Below are 18,772 nucleotides of genomic sequence, written 5' to 3' on the forward strand. Positions count from 1 at the left end.
AGTACAGAACTGTAGAGTGGAACCATACTGAAGTGACCTACATTTTTCTATTATTAATCCAACAGCACAGACCAAGAACTGTCATCCCTTACTGTGTTAACAGACCAGGATCTCTGCCCACTTTGTTTGAAATCATATAAAGAACTAACAGTGATGACTGATGTGCTACAACAAAATGTAAACCAGCAGACCAATAACTTCTTCTCTGCTTCTTTTAATTACTTTCTGACATCAATGACCACACAATGAATAACTTTACAGCTGCAATGTCAGTGTAGGATGGTCTGACATGTATATATTCTGAATTTCAGACAACTCATGACTAATGATTTCAATGGCATGTACAGTATTTGGACTGGCTTTTACCCAAATGACACAACTAACACCCAACTGACACAACTAATACCCAAATGATGCAACTAATACCTCTACTATCAATCATTTACATTTAATCTTCAAACACTGTTTATTAGTAGTCTGTCTTGGAAAAGAACACCTATCAGTCTAGTACCTTTTATACTCCTATATGAATCGCAAAGGCACACTTGCAGGTTATCCAGCAATGAATTTCCTATGACTGTTTTCAAGAATCACCAGTAATCTCAGAAGAACTGGTACATAATTTGGTTTAATATAAGCCAACATATCTGAGATCTATATCTCCGGTACCTAGCTGTGTTACATAAGAAAATGTTTATCAGCCGATTGAAAATAACAAGTTAACTGATTTTTATTTTGCAAATAAAAAGTCCAATACTTTAAGACTGATCTTAATACAGGATGTAGAGACAGACAGACAGATAGACAGACATGGATAGACATGCACATGATCACTGTCAACTCAATGCAGATTATGCAAATTTCTGGGTGGAATAAGCTGTCAAATTTGATCTCAATGAAAAGCCACTGAAGAGGGCAAAAAGCAGCGTAAAAATATGTCTCAACTTTCCTGTGAAATATAAGTCAACAAGCGAACTTTATAAATCAGCACGTAACCACAGCCATATGCCCATAAAAAGGCCTGAGTTTATTTGACCTCCAGAAGCGGAATATCAGCAGTTCATTAACTTTACTTTGTCATCTCTTCCTTACTAGCATAGCTTTAACTTTTGTTTGATGGAACAGTGGAGCAAATAATGATATCCTGAAAAAAGTTGATAAATGGAGTTTGGCCACTATATCTGTTATTGTTGTTGTTGTTGTTGTCATTGTCATTGTCATTGTTGTTGCATTACAAGCATGTGTTTCAAGGATAAAGCTTCAAAGTTTCAAAACACTCTGAACCTTATTATCAATAGAATTTTGAAGGAAATTTCATGTGGAAAAAACTGTCATTTTGATTTTATATGACATGACCATGCCTTACAGGTCCATACGGGTCCTTCCAGACTTTTAAAAACTTTCTTATAACTTAGTATGCATTTGTATCACAACGTATATTTTGTCTCATGTACATATAACATTCAGCATTGCTTTCTGTATTATCTCCACAAAATTTAGAATGTACATGTACATAAGCTTGAGATGTTTTAAGGAGTATTCTGTGTAAACGTGCGTAATGACAGATATACATGTAGCTGGAATCTTTACTATTCTATTTTAAACTATTTTTATGATATACATTGTACATGAGGATAATCTGAGGCAGACTATTTTTTCTTTCTCCCTTCCATAATTCCTGTCAGAGGAAAATGTATAGAATACTTATTTTTGCCGCACCATTTGGGATTATTCATTAATTGAATCACAAAAACAATTTTCTCAAAATAAAGATTCATTATTATTTAAAAACTTTTCAGGATTGTCCTTAAGGTGAACAATGCCTCCAACTACTACCCAAAACATCCCTATGTCCCTACAGATATCACTGATATGATAGAGTGAACAACTTTGAAATACAGTGTACAATGTTTAAACAATTATTTGTTTTATGTATCAGTAGACTGTGAATAAACAATTTGCCAGTGTACTTGTGATGACAAGTTGTCGCACATACTGTATATATAACATTTCAGTATCATTACATTTTCACAATAGAGTAAACACAGCATATTTGCAAACTCAAAATTTTGCAACAAAAATATTTACAGGAACAACTGCTCCATAATCTGTGTGTGTGTTATGTGTGATTTAGATTTTTAAGGTAGCTTTAACAATTTTTCAGTCATATCGCTACAATGTTTGCAGTGTGACAGTTTATAGTGATGTCTAGCACTGGGGCATCATGCCGCAGACATGTAGCATTATGTCCCACCCAGTCACATTATCCTGACACCAAGCCAACCAGTCCTAATACTAACATCTTAATGCTGAGCGCCATGCGAGGCAGCTGTTAGTACCATTTCTGTAAGTCTTTGGTATGACTCGGCCAAGCTCTATAATGTAAACTTTTCACCAAAAATATTTCAGAATATACAGTTGACCCACTAAATTTGCAAAAAAGTTTCTGCTTGGTAAAATACAGTGGTTTACAGCAAAGTACTCCCTCACTATAACACCACTCATTACAATACTATTCCTGTTATAAAGCAGGTACAAACATGGATATCTTTACTCTAAAGTATAGTTCTCAAATTACATGCAGGGATTTACAAAATTCTATAAAAGTCATCTTGCCTAGGGCAAGGTGATGGTAATATTCAACTTGCCCTTGGGAAATCTGAGCTTGCCCCATATATATACTCCACCATCAGTAAAAAATATAACAACATAAAATAAAATATGAGGTATTTTAAGGAAATTAAATTTTTTCCCCTAGATAAGATGGCTGACTCAACATGAGCAAAAACAATGGCAGATATTTTGTAATGATTGATTTATACTCACAACTAAGAACATTTATCCATTTACTTAACAACTGTCATCTAGTCATACTGAAATCGGTGACAAGCATCAAAATATTTGACAAGCCAATGTAATATTTATTTTTTTCCATTTACTGGTACCTGTTTGCCAAGCAGAAAATATGTATAGGTCTTGTGTATTTATCAATTAAACAACACATAATAACCACCACTTGTGAGTGCTACATTTCTGGTACCTGAAAATGATTTGAATGAAATCCTTCTGGTGATTAAGTTAAAGACATGTGCCTTTTATTCCAAATATAAATGCCAAATCTAAATAGTTATGTTATTAACAATTAACACTGACTCAACTTAAAAATCAGCAACATGCTTAATAACAACCTTTGAAAAGCCAATTGTTTCGAGTCTTCAAGCTCACAAACTGCATGAACTTAGGTTATCACTAGACAGTCTGTAAATCTCGGATCTGAACAAATTTTACAATTAAACTGGAACTGACAAGTTAAAAAATAAATATTTACTCCTTATTTGTCAAAACTTGCTTTAAATAGTAAATACCCACATAATCTTGTTCGCACAAGAAAATATCAGACCTTGATGTAGATGAAAGAAACTGCAGTCAATAACGCAATAAATAAAGTACAAATAAAGACAAAAATAAATCAAAGGGTATAAAACTTGCTTACTGAAAACATTATGATCAGAATGAGACCCCTTTCAACCTCTCTATCAATTTTTTGGTCTTACCCAATAGGCACATGTTTTTCAAGCTGGAAATCTGACCTTGTCTTGTGAGTCAGGCAAGAGGATTTATTATTCCCTGATATGTGTAATATACTTAATTAAAAGGCAGTCTGATTACACAGCAGTATATTCCGTGACTCACATAGCACTATAATGAGGCTGAACAGTATCATGTACCTCATAATAAGGCAGTCTCAATTGAAAACTGCATATTTTAAGGCATACATTTACAGCATTATAATGTGAGAAACAGTGTCATTAGACAGCAATATACTCCACAGCTCACTTTTCCACCATTATGTGGTGGTAATACTGTCATTATGTAGTGTTATACTCCATAGCTCACATGGACAGCATTATAATAAGGGGATATTTTGTATCCACCATGCACTTCATTATAAATTGGTCTCAGTATAAGGCTGTACACTCATGGCTGCCATGGAAAACATTATAGTGAGGGAGTAGAGTATGCATCATACTTCATGACAATCTCTCATACTTCATGACAATATCTCACTATCAAGCAGTCTACTCTGCTGATCACATGGATAGCATTATAGTGAGGGAATACAGTATGCATCATACTTCATGACAATATCTCACTATCAAGCAGTTTACTCTGATGATCACATGGACATCATTATAATGAGGGAATACAGTATGCATCATACTTCATGACAATATCTCACTATCAAGCAGTTTACTCGGATGATCACATGGACAGCATTATAATGAGGGAAAACAGTTGATCATCCCCCCCGATCCTCCCTCCAACAACACATCACCTGTGTTGAAAATAACCATCCCTGCATGTTTATTCATTAGCATACATGAATTATTTGCCTCAACCCACCCACCCCCACAACAAAAATTATATCTGCAAATGTTATCACATAATTTAAGTGTTAACAATATCTATTTCACAAAACAATATCTATTTCACAATGAAAATATATTGGATAACAAATACTAAAATTAGGGCACTCTGGATTTGACGTGATATATGAGCATGCTCAACAAACTTTCTGCTCCAGGGTAATTATGCTATGATTCATGTATAACCCATTAAGTAAGACTACAGGTAATGAGCAAATCTAATGGAATTTTTTATATATGCAGCAAATTACTGACATTATGTCACATGATTTGTCCATTTAATACCCTGGATGACACATATACTATGGTATGACTAGGACATTCCCATGAAAGGAAATTAAACCTTAAGCTATTTAACTGAGTTATCCAACTCTGAATTGTACCATTCTTCGCTTTTGTTTTTAAGTTGTTTCTAGTTCAAGCATGATTAAATAAAAATTTGTTTTGATGACCTGTTAAGTTATGCAATCAGATATCTATCCAACCAAGGAAGAATCTTTTGCATGATATCTAATGACAAACATTGCAACTATCATCAAAGGTATCAACTGTTGTCCATTATCTAAATTATGTTACAGCTAAACAAAGATCGGACAAATGTACTAGTAATCTACAGAAAGGTACAGTACATTACTCAATATCAGTCACACTACACTAATATCATATGACAGCTACAGTACATCAATAAATATCAGTCATATTACAACTAATGGAAAGCTGGTATCAAAATCGTTCACAACAGTTCCAAGTGATTGCCATTGATGCTGCAGCTTGACGAGTTCAAGAAAATGTCTAAAATCACCATAATAAGCTAAAACAACTGTTACTATCTCTTTTACATGTAATTAAAATTACAACTGTATTAATTATATGGGTTGCAAGGTTTGTGATGTTATGAAATGCTATCACATTCAAGGCTCCATGCATGTCTTTATTTTGCTACATCAAATGTAAATAAAACTCTAATACATGCAAAGTTTACTTAGCGTTTTCTTATCTGTTGGATCTAATAAATTAAATTTTAGCAATCTTACCTGCAATTTTAATGTTCATGTTGGCATCTAGTAGTAAATTTTCAGCCTGAAAAAAAATTAAAACAGAAGCTGGAATGCATTTAAAACTGAATTTACATTGCAGTTAGAATTCATCCCCCCTTTCCCTTGTGTTTACATCATGGGTCCCCATTTTCCCTTGTATTTACATCATGGGTCCCCATTTTCCCTTGTATTTACATCATAGGTCCCCATTTTCCCTTGTGTTTACATCACAGGTCCCCAATTTCCCTTGTGTTTAAAATCTCAACCTAGATCAATAATACCATCATATGTTCTAATATTCTTGCCATTCCCTCAAATTTTGACCAAAAAAGAAATTAAAGATTAATAATAATAATAATAATAATAAAAATAAAATAGTGAGTATTAATATTTAGAATATACCAGTAATTAATAATTAAATTAACTATAATCGCAATCATATTCACTACAATTACAACATTTTAACGCACACAAAATTATCAGTATTATGTATCAGTAATAACCTCTGAGAAATAATGAGGGAAGAGGGAGAGATTCTCTGTGTACGTGTCATTTTGTGCATCTGTGTGTGTGTGTATGTGTCATTTTGTGCATCTATGTGTGTGTGTGTATGTGTGTGAGTTCACCATTCTGCTTAGAGAATAAAATGCTGCATTGCTTTCTCAGAAATTCACATGTGATATAACAACAAATCTTCTTGTCTTGAGTAATTCAATACAAATTTCAACTTATTTTCAACTTAATTTTTTTCAACCACAATTCTTTAATATTACTTGTAGCAAGTCTGTCCACTATTTAATCAAATGTACACCATAATTTCTTTATCTAACCATAATTTTCTAGCCCATTCTATTAAAACTGAATTGACAAAACCAGTCTCCTTATTTAAACATGAACAAATACTATGGTACTACTTGGGGCAAAATTGGAATTGATGCTTTTTGTAATTACACCTTCCTTCCACTCCCCAAGAGAGGCCTCTCAAGTGAATCTCTAGTTTGTTTAATGTGTAAGAACAATAAATCATACGACAGATGATAATGCAAACAAAGTGATAAAACTACTGATTACAATTTGCGTCATAAGAGTCAGGTGATTTTTCATCTGGAGACTCCACAATAAAGAAAACATCATTAATTCAATGTAAAAACATCCATTTTTAAGTGAGCTGATCTGTGTCAACCCTCATGGTGATCTTCTTTAATTATCAAAGAATCAGCTATCTGCTGAACGAGCTGTATGCTCTTTGTCAAAAATGCTTTGTGATATACTCAGTATCTTCGACCCTTTCTTTATGTGGGCAGTTTAAAAAACACTGATGGCAGTATATTTCTGCTTTTGAGTTTTTAAATACACTACATACCCGCTTACGAGTCAAACAACAAACAACAAAGATCATGTTCTGATGAGGAATAATGCACTAAAAATCTGGGTCTATATTGTTTGTTCCACTGATTACTCTTAACAAAAACACAGACCGAGTTCTGCTGGCACATTATGCGATGGCAGATCTGGATCCGTGTAGTTTGCAGTTGGATTCATCTTACAAGCAAGTACATACGGTATATATAACTGAGCAAAATGAAGGCCTGATGTTGCCATACTGCAAAGTATAGTCTTCAATGGTTTTAAAGCCTCTTAAATGTAAAATTTATTAACAATGATAAAACAATGTATTTTACTTGTATACACAAAACCCCTAAGTAAGAGAAGCACATCTAGAGTGGCCAACAATAAAATGACTGGTATAGAGGAAATTACTAGAATCACTCAAAGCTGGAAATTAGGAGCACTGTGACCTACTTTTGGTAAAGCTGGGCTTCTTGTGATCATGAAGTCACCCACGTATACTAATCAGTCACATTTGCCTATTAATGGTGTCACTGAGATACTCTTTGAGGTGCATCAACATTGCAATTTTTTCAGAAGTCTTAGTGAGATAGACGTTAAGATGGTAATTAAATATCTCATGATTAATGAAAAAAGGAACAAAACACAAACTCTGTTATTTTCTCTCAACTTTGTTGCTACGGGGATAATAGTAGAATCTGGGAATCTTTACATTAATAACCTTATTATATGAATATACACTTTATTGGGCAATATAATTCTTTTGGACATCATTCATCAACAACAACAAAAATACCGTATCTCATGGAACAAAATAATCAACTTAATTATTTATACTTCCAAATACAAAATGCCTATTTTCAAAATCATGCAACAAAAAACGGAACAATCCAAACCTTTAATGTCAAAGCCATCAAAATATTGCATTGCTTTGGTGAAATTTTGTGATATCGGCATTTTACTTTTTGTCCAAAAGCCTGAATGCTGGCTGTTATTCCATGTGGGCTCTTATTCCAATTACAAATCATGTAATGCTGGTAATAATAGAACAGCATGACAGGAAAAAGCCTGTAGGCTGGCTCATGTGTCAATCATGGATCATGTAAGGTTGGTAATCATGATACAAGAAATGCCAGTATGACAGTAAAAACTTACAAGCTGGCCCTTGTGTCAATTATGGACAATGTAAAGTTGGTAATCATGATACAAGAAATACCAGTATGACAGTAAACACTTACAAGCTGGCCCTTGTGTCAATTATGGACAATGTAAAGTTGGTAATCATGATACAAGAAATGCCAGTATGACAGTAAAAACTTACAAGCTGGCCCTTGTGTCAATTATGGACAATGTAAAGTTGGTAATCATGATACAAGAAATACCAGTATGACAGTAAACACTTACAAGCTGGCCCTTGTGTCAATTATGGACAATGTAAAGTTGGTAATCATGATACAAGAAATGCTAGTATGACAGTAAAAACTTACAAGCTGGCCCTTGTGTTAATTATGGACAATGTAAAGTTCTTAGCATAACTTGAACTTTTCTTTTATTCCACCCCATTTTTTTTAATTCGATTCAAATGATGAAATTAATGTGATAATACAAAGCAGGTCTTCTTTTAACCGAGTGTAACAACACACCGAGTGTAACAATACACTGTGTGTAATGACACAATGAATACTTACTTCTTCAAGTGGGAAATCAAAATAGAGTAGGCACTTAATTACTAGGTTGTCACAGTAACACCCACAGACAATGCTATGAAAGTAGATTAATAGTTTTCATGTTTGAATGCAAGAGGGCATATTGCATTTATGACGATTACACTGAAACCAAATTAAAAGGCAGAACAAAACACAAAACACTTGACAAAATGTATCTGATGGGTTAGGGTTAGGGCTAGGGTTAGGGTTAGGGCTAGTTAATTTGTAAAGTTGCTGCCATCTGTAGGCATCAGCAACAATATCATTGAAATTTTGTTGAACATTGTTTTCTTTTACAGCATACTGAGGATGCTGTTTGGAAGAATATTTAACAAATTATATGACTCCTTATTAAACGTTTAAAATTTCATGATGTTACTTCAAAATTTAATGATACCAGCTGCTGCTTTCGATGAGAAAGCGAGTGATATATCAAGTTTTCTTTTACCATATTTGATCATGATTTTCTTCGCATTCAAGAAAAAGGGACCCATTTTTGTGCATTTTCTAGTGGAAAAAATAGAATCCATGCCTGACTCAGCATTATCAGCAGGTTCATGGGCTATCTGGCACATGGTTTGGTGGAAGTGGTTAAGTCTCCTTCTGATATTTGTATTTTTCGTAAATTTAGAAGGTAATTCTACCAGGACAAGATACATATCTATCAACGGGTCTGGACAATCGGTCAAAATCTACCTTGAGATCTCGGTGCACTACATGTCGGTTGTGACAGTATTCCACTGCATTGATGATTTGCCAGAACTTTTTTCTTGCTTCTGGTTCTGTCATTCTACCATGATTTGCTATGTAGTCTGAAAAGACAAGATAATATCATGTGTTCTTTATTTCATTCAAGGTGAATTCCATACAAACTTTACTTTTACCTTGTTCAAATGCAAAAGGGTATTTTAAAAAAACCAGCAGATAAGTGACCTTCAACCCCCCCCCCATAAAAACCAGTAAAAAGCTTAAAGCCGCAATTTCTGTATTTTAAGAACTAGCTGAAATCTACACATTCTATATGACTTGCATGACTTATTCTTTCACAAATTTTCAGTAACACTGTTTAACAAATTAGTTAGTTTCTGGCCATTATATAATCACGGAATTTTAAGATTTCCCATTTACTGCAGTATATTTGAGAATTTCTAAATATGCAAACTGTCTAACAAACTAGCATAAAACAAATGAAAGTAAAGACAATTGCAACAACCATGGGCTATTTATATTAATACACCACTCCCTCGATAACTTGTGCCATGATAACTCGTGAACCCACGTATAACGTGGCACCAGGCGTAGATCCCATTTTTTAAACCAGAAAATACCCAAAAATGTATTCCTAATTGTTGAACTTGAAGAAAATTGCGATCAAAATTTGTAATGGAAACTGATATATCACTTGTTTTATCATCAAAAATGGTAGATAGGACCTGGAAATTGTAATCAACATTATGAAATATCAACTTCAAAAAGAAGTCACGAAAAATTCATTACCATTTCTTTGTAAACAACATTCTCAGTACACCGTAATTAACGATACTCAAGGAAATTTTGATCAATGAAAATAACACTTACGTCTAGTGGATGCAGTACTTTGATAATTAAAATCCAATTAAATAATTTTCTGTATCAATTGAAATCTGTGTTCTAGTTCTATTTTAGTTCCTTTTAAGTGTAATGTGTTCTCTTGTAATTAAGCGTAAAATGTGTCAATCCACCATAACAGCTATGTCCGTGACCGTTTCTCTGAGAACCTAATTAAGTGCCGACCATGTTTTTATATTAGACTTGCGGACACATTTGTTGTATTGTTGCACTAAATAAAAAAAATCGGGCCTCCTTCTCTGTAATCACATTAATTATGTCTTTTGAATCAAATAAAGGAGGTGGAAGACACAAAAAAGTTAAAAGGCACACAACTCCTACATGCTTAAGAACCAGCAGCTCCGGTCATGTATCGGGTAACTCATTTCAGTTGATCAATCGAACACTGTTATTAACGTTACACATACATAATCTAATTCAACTACCTTAAATTAACATAATCATAACTGTGATTAAAGATAGCAAGGCAACGAAGCAAAATGAGTATTTCGTAAAATAAAGAGCTTTGTTTCACAGAAATGGACCATTGAGGGGAAAACGAGTTTCAGAGATTTCCTGAATTGGCACATAGAGATATTCTCAAGGATGATAAGAAATTTCACTGTTACTTGCAATGAAATCACGGCATCTATATTTTACTAATTGAACAATTCAAAAATTGAGTTTCGATGTTGCTGATTGTCTCATGAAATGTTGCATTTTTTTTATAAAAAGGAATATTGTTTGGTAGTGTATCAACAGTTAGTCTCATTCCCTGTTTCACAGCCTCCTTATTTTGCAAAAATAACTATAAACAAACCACTCTGGAAACCAGGCTAATCAACAAAAATAAAAAGTGACGTAATAAACAAATTTTTTGTGTGTACCGTGAGGGTAGTTGAAACCATTTTAAATCATGTCATTAATCTTTATGATGTTGAACATTTTGAAAATAAATTAATTTATACTGAATAACAAACAACATCAGAAAAAGTGTTTTATTGAAATTATTCTCGACGTGATTATTAAACGAGGATTTAGTCATTAAACAGCCCAGTCGCTCCCCCAACCCTGCGGTTCTCTGGATGTCTTTTGTCTAGTGGATTTTTGGGAGGTCCCTCGGTAACTCGTGCCCTCGCTTATAGTGCAGTCTATGTTTTTGGACCCACGAGTTATCGAGGGAGAGGTGTAAAGACATGCCATTCAAGGATGACTGTTGCAAGTTATTATTTATTTTTAAGATAGTTTTGTTTGTGATGCATATACATTAAAGTAGGTAGTAAAAAAGTAAAAATGGAGAACAGCTGCACTAATTGGGTGGTTGTAGTTAGTTCATGAGTACTAATTACCGTATTTTCTGGTGTGTAAATCGATACTGTTTGACTTGAAGTCAGGTCTTTGTCTTATACTCTGAATCGACTTGTATATGGCTTATGTCATTGAAATCGCATTGACTTATATATGGTTTACGGTACCCGGTATGCTATTAAAATTGCTTTATAATTGGCACAATCAAAAACAGGTCACATAGAAGTACAAATTCTTGTTATATTACTATCACAATAAAATGTTATAAACTAATATAACTGCATTACCGATATAGCTTTTTCATTGATCTTATTGATCCTACAAAGGGATGTAATCCATATTAACTCGAGTGTTCAATGATTATTTATAAAACAATGTAGATTATGCTTTCTACTGAATCTCCTAAATCATATGTTTATAAGTGTATTTGACAAAGTTTCTCAAATAAATATGGTTTAAACTAAACTACCTTATTTCATGTAATTTTTTGCATATGAAAAAACAATTATTAATTTCAGTGCACGAAAAATTATATGTAAAATAAATGATTATCATTTTGTAGTTCTGACTGTACGAAAAACAAAGTAAACGTATATTTTCTGTCTCATTCTGTTCTCAAGAATCAACTCAAAGAACTCAAGAATCTAATTACAATAAAAATAAAAGTACTAATAAAGATTTTTATTGTTATTAGTGAACAAGAGAAAGGATTATCTCTCAATGTGAAAACTTGTCTGCATTTAGAGCATATATAGCTGTTATGTTGTGTAATGTTAGCAAAATGATAGTCCTACATGTAAAACGTATCACATTATTATGTTTTAGTATGCACAAAAGTCAAAACATAAATATCAGCATCAAGGTCTTACATGTAGACTAGCAAAATGAGTGAGATGGTTTGAACATGTGTTAGTTAAGGGTATTATTTATTGGTAAATTGTACGCAACGATACAAGTCCACATTGTCAAGAAATTAAGTGCAACTTGTATTTTTACAGCAGCAATAATCTCATTATCAAATTACAATAAATAAATAAAAGAACTTGAAATCACGTTTTAGTTAATGTGTGTGAGCACGTGTGCATGTGTGTGCATGCGAGAGAGAGAGAGAGAGAGATGAAAACAACTGTCCCTGTACAAGATTATATTTGTTCAGGCCGGTTTTTATTTGTAGCTTTTGAAACCAGACTGAGGGCAATAACTGACAGAATATGTCAAAATCAGTGAGGCTGCCAGTAAGGAAATGAGGCTCTCTTTTGGGAAATGAAAATCTGTCAATGTACTATTGAAGCCGTTGTCCATACAGAATTTGTTATAAAGACAACCGATCATATGCATTACTTGTAATTTGAACTCGCTAATAAAGATAATAGAGGGGTATATCATTGAATAGATTTGCAATAAAATGTTAATTATATCCAAGTCAAAACAGAACAAACACCTAAAAGATAGTATATGTATACAGTGGAGCCTCCTTAATCCGGACTCCGTTTATCCGGAAACCTCGTTATCTGGACATAATTCAACAGGAACGGAATTCCTAAACGTTAATTTGCTCCGTTAATCAAGAAATTCCGCGTTCCGGATCCGGAAATCAAAATCGTGGGACCAAAGTGTAAAATTACATTAAAACTTGTCTCGATAATCAGGAAATAATCTGTCCAAAAATAAGAAAATTCGAAAAATCGTATGTGAAAATACAATCAGAAGAATAATACATAAAACACAGTAGTAAAGCCCTTGAGAATCTATGGCCACTATCAATAACTAAGTAGCGTGACCATATTGTAACCAGCGATTGTATAAACAATGTCTGTTTTAGCTAGTCGCCGATGGGGGTGTTAATAATTAAATAAACACACTGGGATCAAATCGTCCACGCTTTTTGACATAACATATGGTAAATAAATTAAAAGTGTCATTAAGCCTCTTTGTTGTTTACAAATTGTATGTAACAATCACAGTTTATTGTTTGCTGTGCAAATACAGTTGACATTTTTAAGCTGTGGACAGTATAGGGCTTCATTTTCGAATAAAATGGGGACGTCAGTCATTAGCAACTGTAAAATACAAATTATAAAAATGACTGCATTAGTTTACCATTACGCATTTAACTGGGAGATAACAGTTTGTATTCGTTGTACTTTTTACATATATTATGGCGACACCATCAAGCAAGCGCAGACGAGTAGAGATACCGGCCAGCATAAAAAAGATCATACCGACAATAACCACTAATGTCGAAGATATTGATGACGAGATGACATGCCATTAAGTGAGCTCAGAGATCTAATAAGAAGCCTTCCCACCCAGACTGAGATGTCTGCCGAGGAATTCGTACGGATAGACAAAAAGAAAAGACAGGGCAACAACTCAACGATGACGACATTTTGACTCTGGTATCTAAAGATGAGGTTCCAGACAATGATAATGAAGAAGACAATGATGACACTACCGACCCCGAGGGAAAAGACATTACCATCAACCAAGCCAAGGACAGTATAGCAACATTAATTTCGTATTTTGAGCAGACGTCAGCAAATTGAAATAAACACAAATTAATAGATGTATTCATTAATTTATTTCAACCATTATTGAATATACAGTACATTACATTTAAAGCTAGCATATACATGTACATATATATGGTGTGATGATATCGTAAAATAAAAAATGTGCAAGGTTCAATTATCCGGAAACTCGTTAATCCGGACATATTCGCTGGGAATGAATGTGTCCGGATTAACGAGGCTCCACTGTATATACAAATCGATTTAATGGAGTCTGTGAATTTCAAATTTACAAAAGAAAATGGGAAGGTTTTTATATTTTACGTTTGTACGACTATAATGAAACAATAAGACTAGTTGACCAAGGGTCTGTGGTCTTCACTTTAGCATGTACTTAGATGTAATTTTAGTTGTATAAAAACACATCAATGGGCTTCCGAACTCATTTTAAAATACACGTGGTATTTTGTTATGGTGACGGACTTAATAAGGAGAACAAATTAATGATGATGTTTAAAGGTATGGTCTGTTAAGTCCTTTGTCCATTTGTTAATAAACAATAAGAGGGAAAACTGTAGTTTTTGAGACCTGCTTTTAGATTTTTTGACCTGATATCTAAGGCAGACCAATCTGAACTGCACATGAACAGATGAACCTTTGCAAAAAGTAGGATAACTTTGAAATCTGGGGTAAAAAGTGACCAGGAAACAAAAACGTTGTGTCCAATAAGCACAAAATACCTCAAACTTTTACCCTTCTGCACATGAACAAGCAAAATAGCCATTACGAAAACACAACCAGGCAGCCATTTAAATGAAAATCCCATGAAAGCAGCTACATTTTGATGTATGCAGAATTAACCTCCAAAATGCATTTCCTACCCCCACTGTAGGTGAAAATGATAAAAATAATAAAAAATCTCCAGGGCTGGATAAGTTATGACTACAGTAATAATCTGTTAGCAATTCTGATGGCATCAAGAGTAAAGCAATAACTGTTATGGCAATTTTGACTGCACTGAGACTAGAGCAATAACCTTCAAGGCAATTTTGACTGTACTGAGACTAGAGTAATAACATTCGGGCTAAATTTGACTGTACTGAGACTAGAACTATAACCTTCAGGCTAAATTTGACTGTATTGAGACTAGAGCAATAACCTTCAAGGCAATGTTGACTGTACTGAGACTAGAGCAATAACCTTCTAGGCAATGTTGACTGTACTGAGACTAGAGCTATAACCTTCAGGCTAAATTTGACTGTATTGAGACTAGAGCAATAACCTTCAAGGCAATGTTGACTGTACTGAGACTAGAGCAATAACCTTCTAGGCAATGTTGACTGTACTGAGCCTAGAGCTATAACCTTCAAGGCAATGTTGACTGTATTGAGACTAGAGCAATAACCTTCAAGGCAATGTTGACTGTACTGAGACTAGAGCAATAACCTTCAGGCTAAATTTGACTGTACTGTGCCTAGAGCTATAACCTTCATGGCAATTTTGACTGTATTGAGACTAGAGCAATAACCTTTAAGGCAACTTTGTATCAAGAATAAAGCAATAACCTTTAGAGCAACTCTGTATCAAGAACATAGCAATAACCTTTAAGGCAACTTTGTATCAAGAATAGAGCAATAACCTTTAAGGCAACTTTGTATCAAGATCAGAGCAATAACCTTCAGGCTAAATTTGACTGTATTGAGGCTAGAGCAATAACCTTTAAGGCAACTTTGTATCAAGAACAGAGCAATAACCTTTAAAGCAACTTTGTATTAAGAACAGAGCAATAACCTTAAAGGCAACTTTGTATCAAGAACAGAGCAATAACCTTTAAGGCAACTTTGTATCAAGAACAGAGCAATAACCTTTAAGGCAATGTTGTATCAAGAACAGAGCAATAACCTTTAAAGCAACTTTGTATCAAGAACAAAGCAATAACCTTCAGGCTAAATTTGACTGTATTAAGACTGAAGCAATAACCATTAAGGCAACTTTGTATCAAGAACAGAGCAATAACCTTTAAGGCAACTTTGTATCAAGAACAGAGCAATAACCTTAAAGGCAACTATGTATCAAGAACAGAGCAATAACCTTTAAGGCAACTTTGTATCAAGAACAGCAATAACCTTTAAGGCAACTTTGTATCAAGAACAGCAATAACCTTTAAGGCAACTTTGTATCAAGAACAGCAATAACCTTTAAGGCAACTTTGTATCAAGAACAGCAATAACCTTTAAGGCAACTTTGTATCAAGAACAGAGCAATAACCTTTAAAGCAACTTTTGACTGTGCTAAGACTGCAATAGCTGCCATCACCCTCCAAATTACGATCCATAATGCAAAATCTGCCACAAATACAATGCCACAATTGTACATATGAAGTCTGGGCAAATAATGTCATTATAACTGAATGTTTTGAATATCTGATCTTTTACTCTGCCAAAAACTCCCAAGGAGGAAGCCAAAGAAGCATGTAGATGGTTATCCCAACCTAACTAAAAAATTTCACTCATTTCCACCAAATCGAGAAGGAAATGTGATAATGGACATATAAACAGACACACGGGCTGGGAAGCTAACAATATTTCCAAAGTTAAATGTTTAGGTCCTTGCTGAAATGTATTGAGCAATAAAATACAGTCTATTTTAAGACATGTGAATGCAGGATCTGCACAATTCTGTAAACAAATTGCACAATAAAAAAACAAGCTAACATCCAAACATTTTTATTTAATCCCTGCAATATTCAGGAACATTCCATTTTTTTTTTAAATAGAGGGTTGAATTTCTCCCTTCAATTTATGGTGTATGTACCATGCTGCCCAACTCAATTATATGTTGCAATACATGCACATTAATAGAAGTATTCAATAAAATGAGCATGAGATGATGGGGGAGGGGGAAACCTAATGGACAATAGACTTTATAACCGCCAACAATACTGTGTGGCCTGACTATAAGTCACCAATTCCTAAAAACACACAGACATAGCAAAAATTCCAGAACTGATGACCCCCCCCCATCTCATCTTTTCACTGACCTCATGAATATCAAGTTGCCTATAAAATTTAGTTGAAATCCAATAATAATTGATGGAGTTAATATATGGAAACAAAAGTAAGTGGGTCTCACCATCTATCAAGGGCCATAACTCTGATTAATGATGCAGAATAGTGACAATCAAACAAAGTCACAGTCTCAAGAAAATCATCCTTTATACCAAACTGGGTGAAATCCAATAATTATGAAATAATTTTGCAGAAAGGAAAGTGGGTGGGTCTCACAATCAGGAGTTACAATGCAATTAAAGAATGAAAGAGTACAAAATTAGGGTCATTCCAATATCAAGCAGCATAACACAATCAGTTGAAATCTATTAATGATCATGGGATTTCCTATGTGGAAATGAAAGTGGATAGTAATCACAAACAGGGGCTATAACTCTAATAAACTGTAACACAAAAGACTGATAACTTTATTGTCTCATCAGCATCAAGCTGCTTAAGATGGCTGAATGAAATCGAATAATAATTAAGGGAGTTGCTGTGTTGAAACAAAATGAGGGTGCTTGACAATCGAGCTGTAACTGCTCAACAAATGATACAAGAAGCTGACAATCGAACTCAGATAATGTCTTATCAATATCAAGCTGCATACCTAATTAATTTAATTAATGGAGTTACTGTTTTACTGTTGAGAGACAAAAGTGGGTTGATCCAACAACCAGGAGCTACAGTGCTGCTACAAGATGACCCAGAATGTTCATAATCAAACTGTGCTGGTATCTCATCAATACCCAACAGCACATTAGATTAGCTTGAAATACCAATTAAAGGAGTTACTCCACAGAAATGAAGTGGGAAGGATGGATGGATGGAATGACAGAACGAAACAAAACAGGCATAATTCAATATCCACCCCCCTTTTTTCCCCCACAAAAATGAAGGGACAACAGACAGAAACCTAGTACAATGGGAACAAAATTTTATTTTACACCCTGTAATACAGATTTATCTCAAATATTTTTTTATTTATTTTAAATATGAATTTCGAAGAAATATGAAAGTAATAGATTGAAACACCTCTCCTTTTATAAAATGTTTCAGTTATTTTACATGCTTGTAGAGCAACAGATACATATAAAACTGCTCATTGTTTATACGAGTCAAGTAGGTATACCAGTATTACATCCAGGAAGAACCTTACTAAGGCAAGGGCTGGAATCTGTGCCAATATTAATGTAAACAGGAATTATATGGCCTACAGCACTTGCTACAGAATAGTTTGTACTGCAGATTACTGTTTGGAATCAGTTTGTGATGTTTAATACAAACGCAAACATATCCTTGTTATTTTTTCATTCTCTTTTATATTTTCCTCAAATAATTCATGTGTAATTATCTAAAAGCCTCTTTGGTTTCAAATGAACTTCCAGAATTTAAACTGGTATAGAAACCTGACTTTTAATGCTTATTTCCAGGCTCATTATTGCCTTGTTTTACGTCAATGTAGCCAAGTATTATGAGTCTGTTGCTATGGCAACAGGAAACTAAGCTGACAAGAAAATATGGCTAAAATCACTTAGAAGAATTGTTGGCTGGAATTGCACAAGAAACACTGATTCTAGCTGAATAAAAACAAGAAATAAGTTCATAATAAGGAGGAGATGATTATAAAAGAATGTCAGCTGGTGCCCTTTGACATTTTAATTGTTATATTTTGATGTATGTTTATCTATTAAGCATTTTACTCACAGGTACACCATATCAAACTAACAGACAAGAAAATTTCACCAACAACCATGTAGTGATTCAATCTCACCAACCACCATATCAAGATTCAATTTC

General features: G+C 34.0%; 1 protein-coding gene across 1 annotated transcript in view; it reads right to left on the bottom strand.

Moving 5' to 3' along the window:
• Positions 1 to 18,772, bottom strand: part of LOC149770966 (serine/threonine-protein kinase SIK1-like) — a 71,910-nt gene that overhangs the window by 26,978 nt on the left and 26,160 nt on the right. Inside the window, exons 4-5 of the mRNA XM_089948930.1 lie at positions 9,217 to 9,332; positions 5,462 to 5,507 (exon numbers count right to left, since the gene is read on the bottom strand). Coding sequence (XP_089805056.1) covers positions 5,462 to 5,507; positions 9,217 to 9,332 — 162 coding nt within the window. The remainder of the gene's footprint in view (positions 1 to 5,461; positions 5,508 to 9,216; positions 9,333 to 18,772) is intronic.

This window comes from Sinohyriopsis cumingii, unplaced genomic scaffold (assembly GCF_028554795.1).
Source record: "Sinohyriopsis cumingii isolate HCF-2022 unplaced genomic scaffold, ASM2855479v2 utg002173l, whole genome shotgun sequence".
Taxonomy (NCBI): Eukaryota; Metazoa; Mollusca; class Bivalvia; order Unionida; family Unionidae; genus Sinohyriopsis; species Sinohyriopsis cumingii.